General features: G+C 41.5%; 1 protein-coding gene across 3 annotated transcripts in view; it reads left to right on the top strand.

Moving 5' to 3' along the window:
- Nucleotides 1-12,739, top strand: part of LOC308697129 (GTPase IMAP family member 8) — a 49,126-nt gene that overhangs the window by 19,500 nt on the left and 16,887 nt on the right. For all 3 annotated transcript variants that reach the window (XM_081376241.1, XM_081376243.1, XM_081376242.1), the window contains exon 4: nt 2,417-3,103. In XM_081376241.1, the coding sequence (XP_081232367.1) occupies nt 2,417-3,103 (687 nt within the window). The remainder of the gene's footprint in view (nt 1-2,416; nt 3,104-12,739) is intronic.

The raw sequence follows: 12,739 nt of genomic DNA, 5'->3' as shown, positions 1-12,739 counted from the left end.
CAATAATGGTAACTTACAATTCGCAATTTTCTCCTTCAGCGATTCTACTTGTTAACATCAGGTGTCTTCAATAATGTTCATCATCACTAAATTAATCACTTAGTTATCTCATTAACTTAAACACTCTAGGTTTTAACACTGGAGGTTTTGCTGTTTACAAAGAGCCGTAGTTAACTGACAAGCTGAGCCATATCGCATTAAATATCGCTGGCGATACATCCGCGATATTGATGTGATTTGGCTCAGCTTGTCAGTTAACTACGGCTCTTTGTAGTAAATGCCGCTCCATCTGAAAGCAGGTGATGGTGATTTACTACTAATCAAGGAACCGGCTTTACTGATGAGATACGCATAACAATATCGCGATTTAAATCGCCCAGCCCTAATCTGTACATGCAAGGAGAACTGTACAATAACATTATCATCATGTAAATTTGTTAAGCTTAGCAAGAGATACATATCTTTGAGTTATAAAAGGTTTAGCAATATTAACATACTGCAATTAATTTAAAGTTTGGTTTTTAATACTCAGTGTGTCAGTCTACACTAACTTCCCATGACTCCCAGCATGCATTGCAGTATGAAGCATTTCGTTTGTCACCATTGTTGAGATTCATACTCTGATTCTTGATGTCTGTGTTTGACTAGTTTCTGCTGCAGATTAAAACTTGCTGAAATTTCATTATTTTTTTTTTATATTGGATATTCTGCCATTTTGGACAGCATGATATAGTTTCACAAAACCATTATAACTAACAGCACATGAATAAAATAAATGCACACCACCCATATACTCAAACTCTTGATCAGATGACTACTTGAAGATTAAGACATCATCAAGAAACATACGATCATATTTTCTCTCGCCATTACAGATGTATTTTATTAAAATACAGTTAAAGCAGCCAGAGAAAAGCTAAAAGAAGTGTAAAGGGTCAAGAGCTCAAATAAAGGAGCCATTAATCACGATTCTGGTGACTTCAAATAAAACATTCAGTGAAACATCAACATCTAAACCTCAGTTAATTCTCAATAAGAGCTCGTCTATGTAGATTCATGATGTCTAAAACATCCAAATGTTCAAACAAACTCTTTATTAAACGTCACTGGACTCCATAAACACAAGTTAACAATACGTTTCAGTGTTCATCCAAACACTCAGTTGTAAAAACACAGGAAGTAACTCTGGCAAATACACACCGACTACAGTCACATGTGACACATATCTGATACAAGTTGTGTAACTATAACACATTAGTGTGTAAAAGGTTTCAACACACTTCTGTGTAAGAGGAATAACACACTAGTTGTGTTAAAGGTAACACAAAATGTGTAGTCCTTATAAACACAGAGATGTGTTAAGAATCGACACAGGTTGTGTGTTAAATTTGACACAACATGTGTTGTCCCTGAGCACACTCACTACATGTGTTAAAATCTACACAACATGTGTTAAAATCTACACAACATGTGTTGTCCCTGAGCACACACACTACATGTGTTAAAACTGACACAACCTGTGTCATTTTTAACATCTCTTTTTAGTGGTTGTGTTGTTTTCAACTCATCATTTTATAAGAGCGCACCGACACCATCACTGTGAATGGTATGCAGTGTTTGCTATGTTCTCAAACACACAGGCCTGTGTAAATATAAGTTATTGATATACAATATTTTGTTAGTTGCTACATTTTAATTAAATTCAAAGTGCAAACTCTGTTAACTGTAATCTCTTCATGAACTTTTGTCAAAAGCAGCATTATCAATTAGGGGTTGAAGTGTGAATAACTGAATAATGTCCAGTACAGTGAGTCTGTCCAGTCATTGAGCTTGAAACATTGTCTTGTACTTTGTGTGCACATGCATTCTGTACTCGACTAATGATTAAACGGTTAATATTTTTGCATCTGGCCCTTTCGCTTTATTTTTTAAAATGACACAATTTGAGTGTTAAAATGACTTACACATTTATTGTGTTAAATTTGACACAACATGTGTTGTCCCTGAGCACACTCACTACATGTGTTAAAACTGACACAACATGTGTCATTTTTAACACATCGCTTTTTAGAGTGCACTTTGGCCAACTCACAATGTTTTAAAATGTGCAATACAAATAAACTAATCTAAACTAAAATCAAAAAAAAAAAATGATGTATTACTTTATGTATTAAAGTATGGTGATTCCAGCAACTCTTTATATTTTGCATCCAATTATTTTCTTTTGAAATATGTGGGATGATGTACATCCAGCAAGTCCTTGAATGTGAAATGAGACCCTGCCTGCATCTGTACTGTATACCTTTATAAAAATTTACTGTATACAGTACCTTTACTTGATATACATGTACATATATGTGTGTTTAAGGAAATGTACAGAACCAAAACTTGAAATGGCTTTTAATATTTTTTTCAGCGTCAGTGAATTTTTCTGGAAAAGAGAAGCTGAACCTGGTGCTGTGTGGAAGTGATGAATCACTTAAAGTTTCTGTGTCAAAACTTTTACAAGGGAAAAAGATACAACAATCACATCAGAGAGCAAGTAGTGAACTTTGTGTGAAGAAAGACTTGAAGCTTCATGGATGTGTGATCAGTCTGGTGGAGCTTCCAGCTCTCAATCAGCTCTCAGAGGAGGAAGTGATGCGTGAGACTCTCCGCTGCGTGTCTCTCTGTGATCCTGGAGTTCATTTTTTCCTCCTCATTGTTCCTAATTCTCCACTTACTAATCAAGAGAAGGCAGAAATAGAGATGATCCAGAAGATATTTGACTCCAGAGATCACTTCATTCAAATTTTTGGGTCAAGTCTCTCTGTTGAAGAACATGTGAATGAATCCATACAATCTAATCCAGAATCTCAGAGTTTAATCAGCTTCTATGGGGATCAGTACAGAGTGATTGGGTTAAATGAACCTGAAAACTCGAGACAGATCATAGAACTCCTGGATTATATGGATAAAATGAAGATTGCACCATATTCACTTCAGATGTATGTGAAAGCTCGAGAGAATAGAGTCAGACATGAAACTGAGAAGAAATATGAAGAAAGTCTGAAGAGAATGGAGAATGAAATTAAAGAATTAAAGCAGAAGATAGAGACAGAAGGTGAGTTTTGTGTGTGTGTGTGTGTGTGTGTGTGTGTGTGTGTGTGTGTGTGTGTGTGTGTGTGTGTGTGTGTAAATTATCTTATGAATCTTCATAAGGATGTAGAACATTTCTTTCTAACAAAATTCAGTCATCACAGCAAAATCCCCAGTGTTAAATTAACACTGCTCAGTGTTTATATGAGTCCACACTCAGGCCTAGTCCACACGGACACGGGTATTTTTATAACCGGAGTTTTCCCTCCTGCGTTTTAAAAAAAAATCCCGTCCACACATGCTCGGTTTAAAAGAAATCTCCGCCTACATGAAAACGCAAAAAACACGCTATCACGCGCTGTCAAGAGCATGCCACACCAGCAGGCGGCGATCGTAAAGCCACGTTGGCCAATCAGAAGCCTGAATCAGAAGCAAAAACCCCGGTTTTACTGTCTACACGACAACACTGCAACCGGCGTTTCTGAAAATCCTCACCCTGGCAGGGGTTTTCAAAAATGTTCGGTTTCAGTGACCTGATACTGCGTTTCCGTGTGGACGAACGGCCGAACCGCGTAAAAAAAGTCACGGTTATAAAAATACCCGTGTCCGTGTGGACAAGGCCTAAGAGTGTTATAAGTAACACTAAAGCAGTTCAGTGATTAATTTAGTGATGATTGGCCATTATTGAAGACACCTGATTATAACAAGCAGAATCACTGAAGGAGAAAATTTTAATTTGTGTTTGCTTAAAGGACAATTCCGGTGAAAAATGAACCTAGGGGTAATTAACACATGCTTACTGAGTCGATTGTTCCCTGGGATGCGTTTTCATGAAAATCGAATATGGAGAGTTTTATCTCTAAAAACAGATTAGCTCATAACACTAGTATATGGGGCAGAGAGTACGTAAAAGTAAATCACTTTTGTAGAGACCCTCATGCTACCGTGTTAGTGTGAGGCTATTTTGAGCCTTATTGGTATTAACTAGAGATTTACTTTAACTAGAGATGTACTCTCTGCCCCATATACTAGTGTTATAAGTTTTTAGAGATAAAACTCTTCACATTCGATTTTCATGAAAACGTATCAACGATCGACTCGGTAACCATGTGTAAATTACCCCTAGGTTCATTTTTCACCAGAATTGTCCTTTAAGTTGGGCTCTTGACCCTTAATTGTTTTATTTTAGATTTTGTTTGGCTGCTGTAACTGAGTTATAACAGCCAGATGAACAAAGAGAATGTGTGATCTGATGGTGTTGGTTGTGTTTTAACAATCATTATTGGACCTGAATCACTGAACTCATTGAGAGCCTGATCTCTGAGTTGGATTTACTTTATTGATAGTAGCAGCAATGTCCTTTTACAGCATAATAACTTGAGCCTTTTCAAAGAAATCCAATTGATTTCTTCTTAATAGTTGTTCTAATACCAAAAAAAAAAAAAACTTTAATGTAGGCACACACAAACATCAAGAATTAGCATATTAATCTAAGCAATGGTGACAAACCGTATATCAGTCCCTCCAGTTTTTCGCGATTCTGCGATCGCTGAATACAACGCAAAATCAACAAATTGTCGCATTTTTTTGCGATCCTGCATAATTCCTAATTTAACCGCAAAATAATCACAAAAATGAAAAAGACCTCACAACAACACATTAAATTATAATCACCCATTTGATATCTCTAGTTTCATTTAAACCACAATCGCCGTCCCGGCGCAACAGGGCGACACCGGGCGGCACGTCACCATGGCAAAGAGATGCATTTTTCCTTCCTTTCCAAGTACAGGGATGCAAACAGCGCGCTTTTCGGCGCCTCCCACTTTTTTCACGTCAGTTTGGGAGACAAATTCATCTGAAGCCTATTTCATAGCTTAATGTGAGGGACAGAAGTCTATTTACATCATTAAAGTTCACGAAAACTCGTTTTCCCTCCTCCTGCGGCTGTCATTCTCCATTCAGTATTCAAACAGCGCGCGCGCCTCTTCCAATCCGGTTACAGCAGCATACATGCACGGTAAAACTCTCTCTCCAATATGATATTCACATTATAATGCCTGATCTGTAGAGAAAAGGCTGTGTATTTGCAAAAAATGACTTTATTTTGTTGGAGTTTGTTGCTGTTTTTAAACGACTCGTTACCGTGTGCCTGTTAGATCACACATCACAAGGACTATGAATCGACATCAACGCACAATAACTGGGATTTAAAACTGTGAAGAAACAAATGATCAATAAACTGTCGCTTTGAGCACATCATTCTGCACCCACGATGCGCATACGCGCTCTGTTTTGAAGCGTTTCATATTTTCATGGTTTTGCGCACTAAAAGATTATTAAAAGCCTGTATTTATGTATACCTAGCCTGCACAATACATTTAAAATAATCATAATTGTATGTTATTTCTGTGTAGTGTAGGCTATATAAATATACACACTTCTGAATTCTTGACATTCATATATAAATATAAAATTGTGAAATGTATGATTGCCTGATTGAATTTCAGTATATTTTCCTGCTTTTTTGTCCTTCGCCAATCACATGCCTGATTACTACACCTGCTCTAATATTTAATAGGCTGTTTCAAAAGTTTTTCATTTGATGAGAATTTGATTAGAATTCTTTTGTTTGTGATTTGTGTCATGTATGACTATTGTGCATCTGACATAATACTATTATGGTAAATGTGATGTCCTAATTATAAAATATAAAAATCGCAAATTTTTTCGCAAATTTCTGGAAATTATCACCACAAAATCAGTCATTTTGATCGCAAAAATCACACAAAAAAATCGCGAAATCCTGGAGGGACTGGTATATATTCCGATAAAAAGATCAACTTTAGACTAGTGATGGCAGTCTGACACTGAAGCTTTGAAACATGCTTCAAACCATTAACTACAATTCCAATTGAAGCACTGCTCCCAAAGGTTGCTTTGGTACAGAAAAATCACGTGACATATTACGTCCGAAGCAGCAACTGTTTCATTCTCTGAATGAATCACCTGAGTGTTTCCCAGTGCCACCGCCACACGTAAACCAGTCAGTGCTGCCACTGCAACTGGCACCACCTTGTTTCGAGTCTGAATTGTAGCGCTCAGCCTCAAAGCATAAAAACTTTAATGCACAACATTGCGTTTGGTTCATAGTAGCCTCTTCAGTGACAGGCATTAGTTGGTTTGTACCGATTTATTTTCATGGAAGCATCTAAAGAGAGGTCGTTCTGACGTGAGAAAACTTTATTCTGATCGCTCCTGATAATATATGTACGCTGGCATTTAAATAGTATTATTAAATATTAGGCTAAAAGTAGAGTTATAGAACTGTAACTATCAGTAGCCTATATAATAGCTGTCTCAAGTCTGTATAAAAACAATAGCCTACTTTATAATTATAGGTCTATAATGATAATTGTATGATTATCATTAGGCTCTTTGAAGACTAAATGCTTTATTATGTAAGATTAATAAGGGAATTAAGATCAATATAACTCAAAGGGGATTGAATTACAGGAAATAAGAACCGAATTATTATGCAAACTATTCAGAATTAATATTTAACACTTTATCAACTATTCGTCCACCGATAAGTTGAGATTAGGGTATTTTACCAATTCTGGACAGAATATTATTCCGTGGCCTACGGTAATAATATCATAAAGTTATGATAACTGATTAATATGAGCAAGGTAGCAAAATCTTTTTAGTTTAAGGCAGTAACTTGTAAGCACACAGCACAAGACGCTTGTATGTAAAATCAACCAAGACTTTATTGAACTACTCTAATACACACAAACTAAACTAACAAAAACACACAAACATTCATTCAAACAGTGACAGAGAGTGACGTTGTTAACGGAGTGTGAATGGAGTCCCAAATGTCTAGCGTTAGACACTATTTCTTGACCGCAACCTGAGAGAATCAAACTACTAGCACTTTAATCTTAGTTCGTTTTCTTAATAAGATTTGCACCAGTTCACTTCAGCCAGAATTAGGAGAATTGTGTACTTGCGTTTAGATGCTCCTGAGCGCGTGCGTTCCCTGTGACGAAGTTGCTGGAGAGGGAATCTCTTCGGCGCTGATTGGCTGGCAGTCGGTCGATGATGCGTTCTGAGGGACAGCACTCGATGGTGAGTGGTTGGTTGGCTTTGCCGGGTGGCGCTTCGTTCGCGGGATTTCCTGGATTGCGGGTTGCTATGCAACGGAGTTTCCTCTGAGTCTGGAGCGACTCTGAGAGGGGTTTCTTTGACGAAGTTCAGCGAAGGATCTTACGGAAGAGTTGATGAGTTTTGCGTGAGCTCTTGGTGGTTTGAAGAGTATGTAAGCATACACGCTGGACGATGGAAAGGTCAGCGAGAGCAAAAGTCACTGCAAAAGCGAGGCACAAGGCAGGCAAAAAGCAAGGCAAAAAGCAACTCATAGCTGCTTGTCATTGGGTTATAAGCGTGTCCATCTGACCCGTCCTTCCTAGTGCGACAGCCAATCAGATATTGTCTTGGGCGGGACCTACGCCCCGTTCTCCGGTTCTTGCATGTAATTAGCGTAAAGTCCACATGATCACGTGTGCCCAAACTCCTGAGAGTTTAGTTAAACACTTTAATAAGTAAACTTAATAGTTTAAATATGGTGCATCCTACACACATCTACTTTATATCAACATTCTAGAAATCATTTACCCATCAAGTAGGTACCAAAATACATATACTTCCCATAGTGGAGGTGGAACTAAATAAGGATTTCGCTGTGATAAGTGTTTAACACACAAAATTAACTTCAGTAATATACAGCATACATACTACAGAGAATACACATGTATGAGGCAACTTCTGGTGATTAGTTCCTATAACTGAGGTAGAAAACCTTACAAATAGGCTGTAATGAAAGTTAAACACACAGAAAGAACTCCACAGGTTACATAAAATATACATGATACTTAAGATATATGTGAGGTAAATACTGGTGATCAATTCAGCTTATTGGAAGCAATTTTGAGATCGTTGTTTGTATTAAACCACAAGTGGGTTAATTTCAGTCTATTGGTTTTGGAGACAAAAGTCTCTGGAATTTACAACTGCAGAAAGGGGGGTGTCCCCTGGTTTAGGGTTTGTGGTGATTCTGGGCCATAAGAATGCTTTAGCATCCTTCGTTTCCTGATAAGGCTGTGGATTTATGCATTGGGGTCACCACAGGGTTCTTGGCCATTTGGTCTTAAGTTTGTAGAACAAAGAGGAATCTTTTCCTGCTGTCCTGGCATCGCTGGTTTGAGATTAGACACACACAACAAGGGAAAGGGGGGTGACATCTCCTTTAGCCATCTCGGCACCATGACTGTGTTTTATGACTTACTAATGATTCACTGGGGAATCGTTCCGAACTGTGGAATGTGGTGTTGGGTTAATATGAAATGGACTGTTCAAGGATAATCCTACATATTCCCCCTTTCGGTCGGTGATGTTCCAGGTGAGGACATCGGCGAGCGCTGGATAAAATAGGCAGAGAGAGACAACACATACAAACACAACACAACACTCCATCACTTAGCTGAGTTCTGGTGCAAGATTTCGCTTTTGAGAATATTGTGGGCCTATGGCGCGACAGGTTAACAATTATGATGATGATGGTGGCTTTTCTTGATTACCCTAGTTTTGGTGTGCGACGCACGGGTAGGGGCGTAATCCCAATTAAATTGGTCGAGTTCTCAGATTCGGGATCTGGTTCTGCTCGCTCTTGGTTGCCAGCGTTTTTCCTAGAATTTCGCGTTCCGTATGAGATTCGTCGCCTGATAGGTGATCGAAGCTAAATCATCGGTATGGAGGATCTACGTACAACTGCATGGTTATAATTATTTAATCGGTTGCAAGAGTGCCATGACGGGTAGCTCACGGGACTCTGCAATCCACGTTTTTGCACAGTGGACGTAGTGAGTCAATCCTATCGTCAGGCCCTATACCAAGTTTCTGTAGGTTTAAGATTGTTTAGGTGAGAGGAGTGGAGAGTGGAAGAGAAGGAAGGGAATAAAGAAAGTGAGCATTAGTAATGACTTCTAGTAATTACTTCTTGTTAGTGGGGCAATCTCAAAAGAGTGGGTGCATATCATTTGAACAACTCTGAGTAAGGTGTTTATGAAGACAATTGAGTGTTTCATGAAATAGGGTGTAGTGTGTGGTGTAATTGATCTGTGTCAGTCACTTTTGGTTTCCCCCTTTTCTTGTCTGTTGGAGCCCAAGTGCCCTTTTATCTGGTTTCGGTGGACCCAACGTAGGACTGGCTCATTGCGCTTTTGGCTCATCTTGATTCGGTATGCGACAGGTGAGAGCTTGTCCACGATTTCATGGGGTCCTGTCCAGCGAGGCAGGAACTTCTTTGACAGGCGATGGGGACCCGATTGTTGTGACTGCACAAAACTGTAGTACCACACTTTGTCTCCGATGTTGAATTCTTGGTGAGAGGCCTTCTGGTCGTAATAGGCTTTGCGACCTTCTGCACTTTTCTGTAGTTGTTGTTGCGTAAAAGCAAAGGCGGTTCTTAGATGGCGATGCAACTCTTCAAGATACTGGTGGGTGGTATATGCCGTGACAAGGCTCATGTCACCTGGCTGGTAGAGCAGGTGGAGCGGCAGTGTCATTTGCCGTCCCGTCATTAGCTCAAAGGGTGGCACCCCGGTGGACTTGTTAGGAGTTGCTCTGATAGCCATTAGCACTAGCGGGAGCTTGATATCCCAATCCTTTTGGTTCGCAGACACATACTTCTTTAGCATGCTGACCACGGTTCGGTTGGAACGCTCCACTTGCCCAGAGGCGATAGGGTGGTGGCTGATATGAAGCTTAGCCTGTATGCCCAGGAGTTTCCAGACTTCCTGCATGATTTCGGCAGTGAAATGTGTTCCGCGGTCAGAGTTCACTCTCAGCGGCAGTCCAAATCTTGAAAAGATATGGTTCATTAGGAGGCAGGCCGTGGTTTGAGCTGTATCATTGGGAGCGGGAAGGCACTCTACCCATTTTGTGAATTCACAGACGACGGTAAGGAAATATTTGTTACCCCTTGTTGACCTTGGTAGGGGTCCGACCCAGTCGATTTGGAGGTCCGACCATGGGAAGGACATTCCTTTTCGCTGTAGTGGTGCTCTGTGGTTCGGGTTCGCAGGTTGGAATTGGCAACACACCAGGCACCCTTTTACATACTCTGCTACATCTTGCTGCATGCCAGGCCAGTATGCCACTTGTCTTAGCGTTTCATAAGTGGCTTTGGCGCCGTGGTGTCCGGCACATGGTGCATCGTGGGAATGTGTGAGCATAACCCCCCTTTGGCACTGAGGGACAACAAGCTTGGGCGTAGTGAGTTCATCAGGGACATATACCAGTATGCCATTGTTTAGATGTAGCATGTGCAGGAGTGCATTAAAATGCCGGAGGTCAGAGGAAGCAGCAAGGTCAGAGGTGGTTATGGGGTTTGATTGTGGGTCAGAGAGGTGATTAACAATAGTTTGGATGGCTGCATCCGAAGTTTGGAGAGTTATTATGTCGTCATTGGAAATTTGGGGTGAGATGCTGATTTGGGAGGAGGCGGGGTTTTGCACGGCTTGTGTGTGCTGGTGTCGTGTGATGACAGAAACACATGGGCTGGGTGGGAGGGGTTTAAAAGTCCAAGGATCACCATGTAGCGCGCCAGCTTTGGCAAGAGCATCAGTTTGGTCGTTGTAGTCTTTGTCTTGCCCCGGTTGCCGTGAGTGACCGCGGACCTTTTTCCAATAGACGAGCATGTCGTGTTTCGTGACTATGTCGTCGCATGCTTGGAAGAGATCTTGATGCTTGACAGGTTTGTTGTTGGATGTTTTGAACCCATTCTGTTTCCATATTGGTATGTGGCATGTGAAGCTCAGTCGAGCATAGTTTGAGTCAGTACAGATGAGGAGTTCTTTGATGTCGTGAGACACAGCAATTTGGAGGGTGATGAGGATGGCTGCTATTTCTGCATATTGTGATGTGTGAGGGCCCAGTTGGAGCCGTTGTGGTGGGCAGGGGTTGTCGTTGAGCCAGACCACACCTGCTCCCGCCTTGAGGTTACCCTGGTGATTATATGAGCAGCCGTCAACATATGCTGTGGGCATCCCTTGACATACGTTCTCCTCAAAGTATCTGTGGTTTGTTTGTGCTGTTTGTGGAGGTTCTTTAGGTTCAGGTAATGCGTTTGGGGTATCGTCGGAGCAGTTTTGACAGGCTGCCAGTCCATTGCCTAAGGATGATTTGTGGTTTTGGGCATAGCGTGCTTCGACGTCACGTCCTTGGAGTGTCATCAGCCATGTGGCTATGCGAGCGTTGGTGACCACGCCGTCTCTGATTCTCTGGCTGTTAAGGAAAGTTACAGGTTGGTGGCATGTCTCTATGATGACCTTTTGGGCACCAATGTAGTTTGAGAAACGTTGGATGGCCCACACTGTGCAGAGCAAGGCCTTTTCGCAGTCTGAGTATTTGGACTCTGGTGGAAGCAGCGTCTTGCTAGCATAGGCGACCACTCGCTTATCTCTGTCGTGGAGTTGGTATAGGCCCGCACTGAGACATTGGCTGGAGAATCCAGCTTCCAGGTAAAATTCTTTCCCTGGGTCAGGGTAGGCCAGACATGGGGCAGAGCAGAGGCGCTGTTTTAACTCACTCATGGCCTGGTCTTGAGCTTCTGCCCACACGAATGGTTGGTCCTTCTTGAGAAGGGAAGTGAGTGGACGTGCAATGTCTGAGTAGTTCTCTATGAATTGTCGTGAGTAATTGCATACGCCTAAGAAGCTGCGAAGTTCTGACACATTAGTGGGCATTTTGATGTTCTGAATTGCTTGGGTGCGGCTCGACTGTGGCTCGATACCTTGAGGTCCGATGCGCAAGCCCACATAGTTTACTTTGGTTTTACACCACTGTCCTTTGTGGAGAGCAATCTTCGCACCTGCATTTGTTAGTTGGTTCAGAACATGATCTATCTCCTTCAGATGATCAGCGACATTGGTACTCTTCATGAGTACATCGTCCACATAGATAAGGTTGTCTCTGGTTCGTGCATCGGGGCATGCTTTGTTGAGGAAGATATTAAATTCTGCTGGTGAATTGGCATACCCAAAGGGGCACCGGGTGAAGGTGTATTGTCGGTTCCCAAAGGTGAATGCCAGTTTGTGTTGGTCCTCTGGGTGCACAGGAATTGTCCAGAATCCTGAAGCGACGTCCAGAGTTGAAAGAATGGTTGCACCTTTGATTTTTGGAATTTCTTGGTCCAGCTGTGTCATGGGCCATCGTGATAAGGGCACCTGTTGGTTCAACTTACGATAGTCTATTGTGGGCCTCCATTTGCCGTTGGGTTTCAGGACTGGCCATATGGGGGCTGAGTAGGTGCTGTTGCAATGACGGATGACTCCGTTTTTCAACATTGAGTCGATGATTTCCTGCACGGGCTCATATGATGCAATGGGAATTTTGTACTGCCGTACAAAAGTTGGTGGCGCACTTGGGTGCGTCGGTATGCGTACCGTGTGGATGTTGGTGAGTCCACAGTCCAAAGAGTCTTTTGCAAAGGAGTCTTTGTACTTATACAGGACTTTGTGAAGTCCCTGTCGGTCAGTGTCATTGTGGAGGGCGTCTGCCTCGTTCAGAATTTGTTGGAGCTGAGCATTGAACCCTG

The sequence above is a fragment of the Scardinius erythrophthalmus genome (genome assembly GCF_964197995.2).
Source record: "Scardinius erythrophthalmus genome assembly, chromosome: 1".
In the NCBI taxonomy this organism is placed as follows: domain Eukaryota; kingdom Metazoa; phylum Chordata; class Actinopteri; order Cypriniformes; family Leuciscidae; genus Scardinius; species Scardinius erythrophthalmus.
The sequence above is the reverse complement of the archived record's forward strand: the minus strand, read 5'-3'. Positions and strand labels throughout refer to the sequence as shown.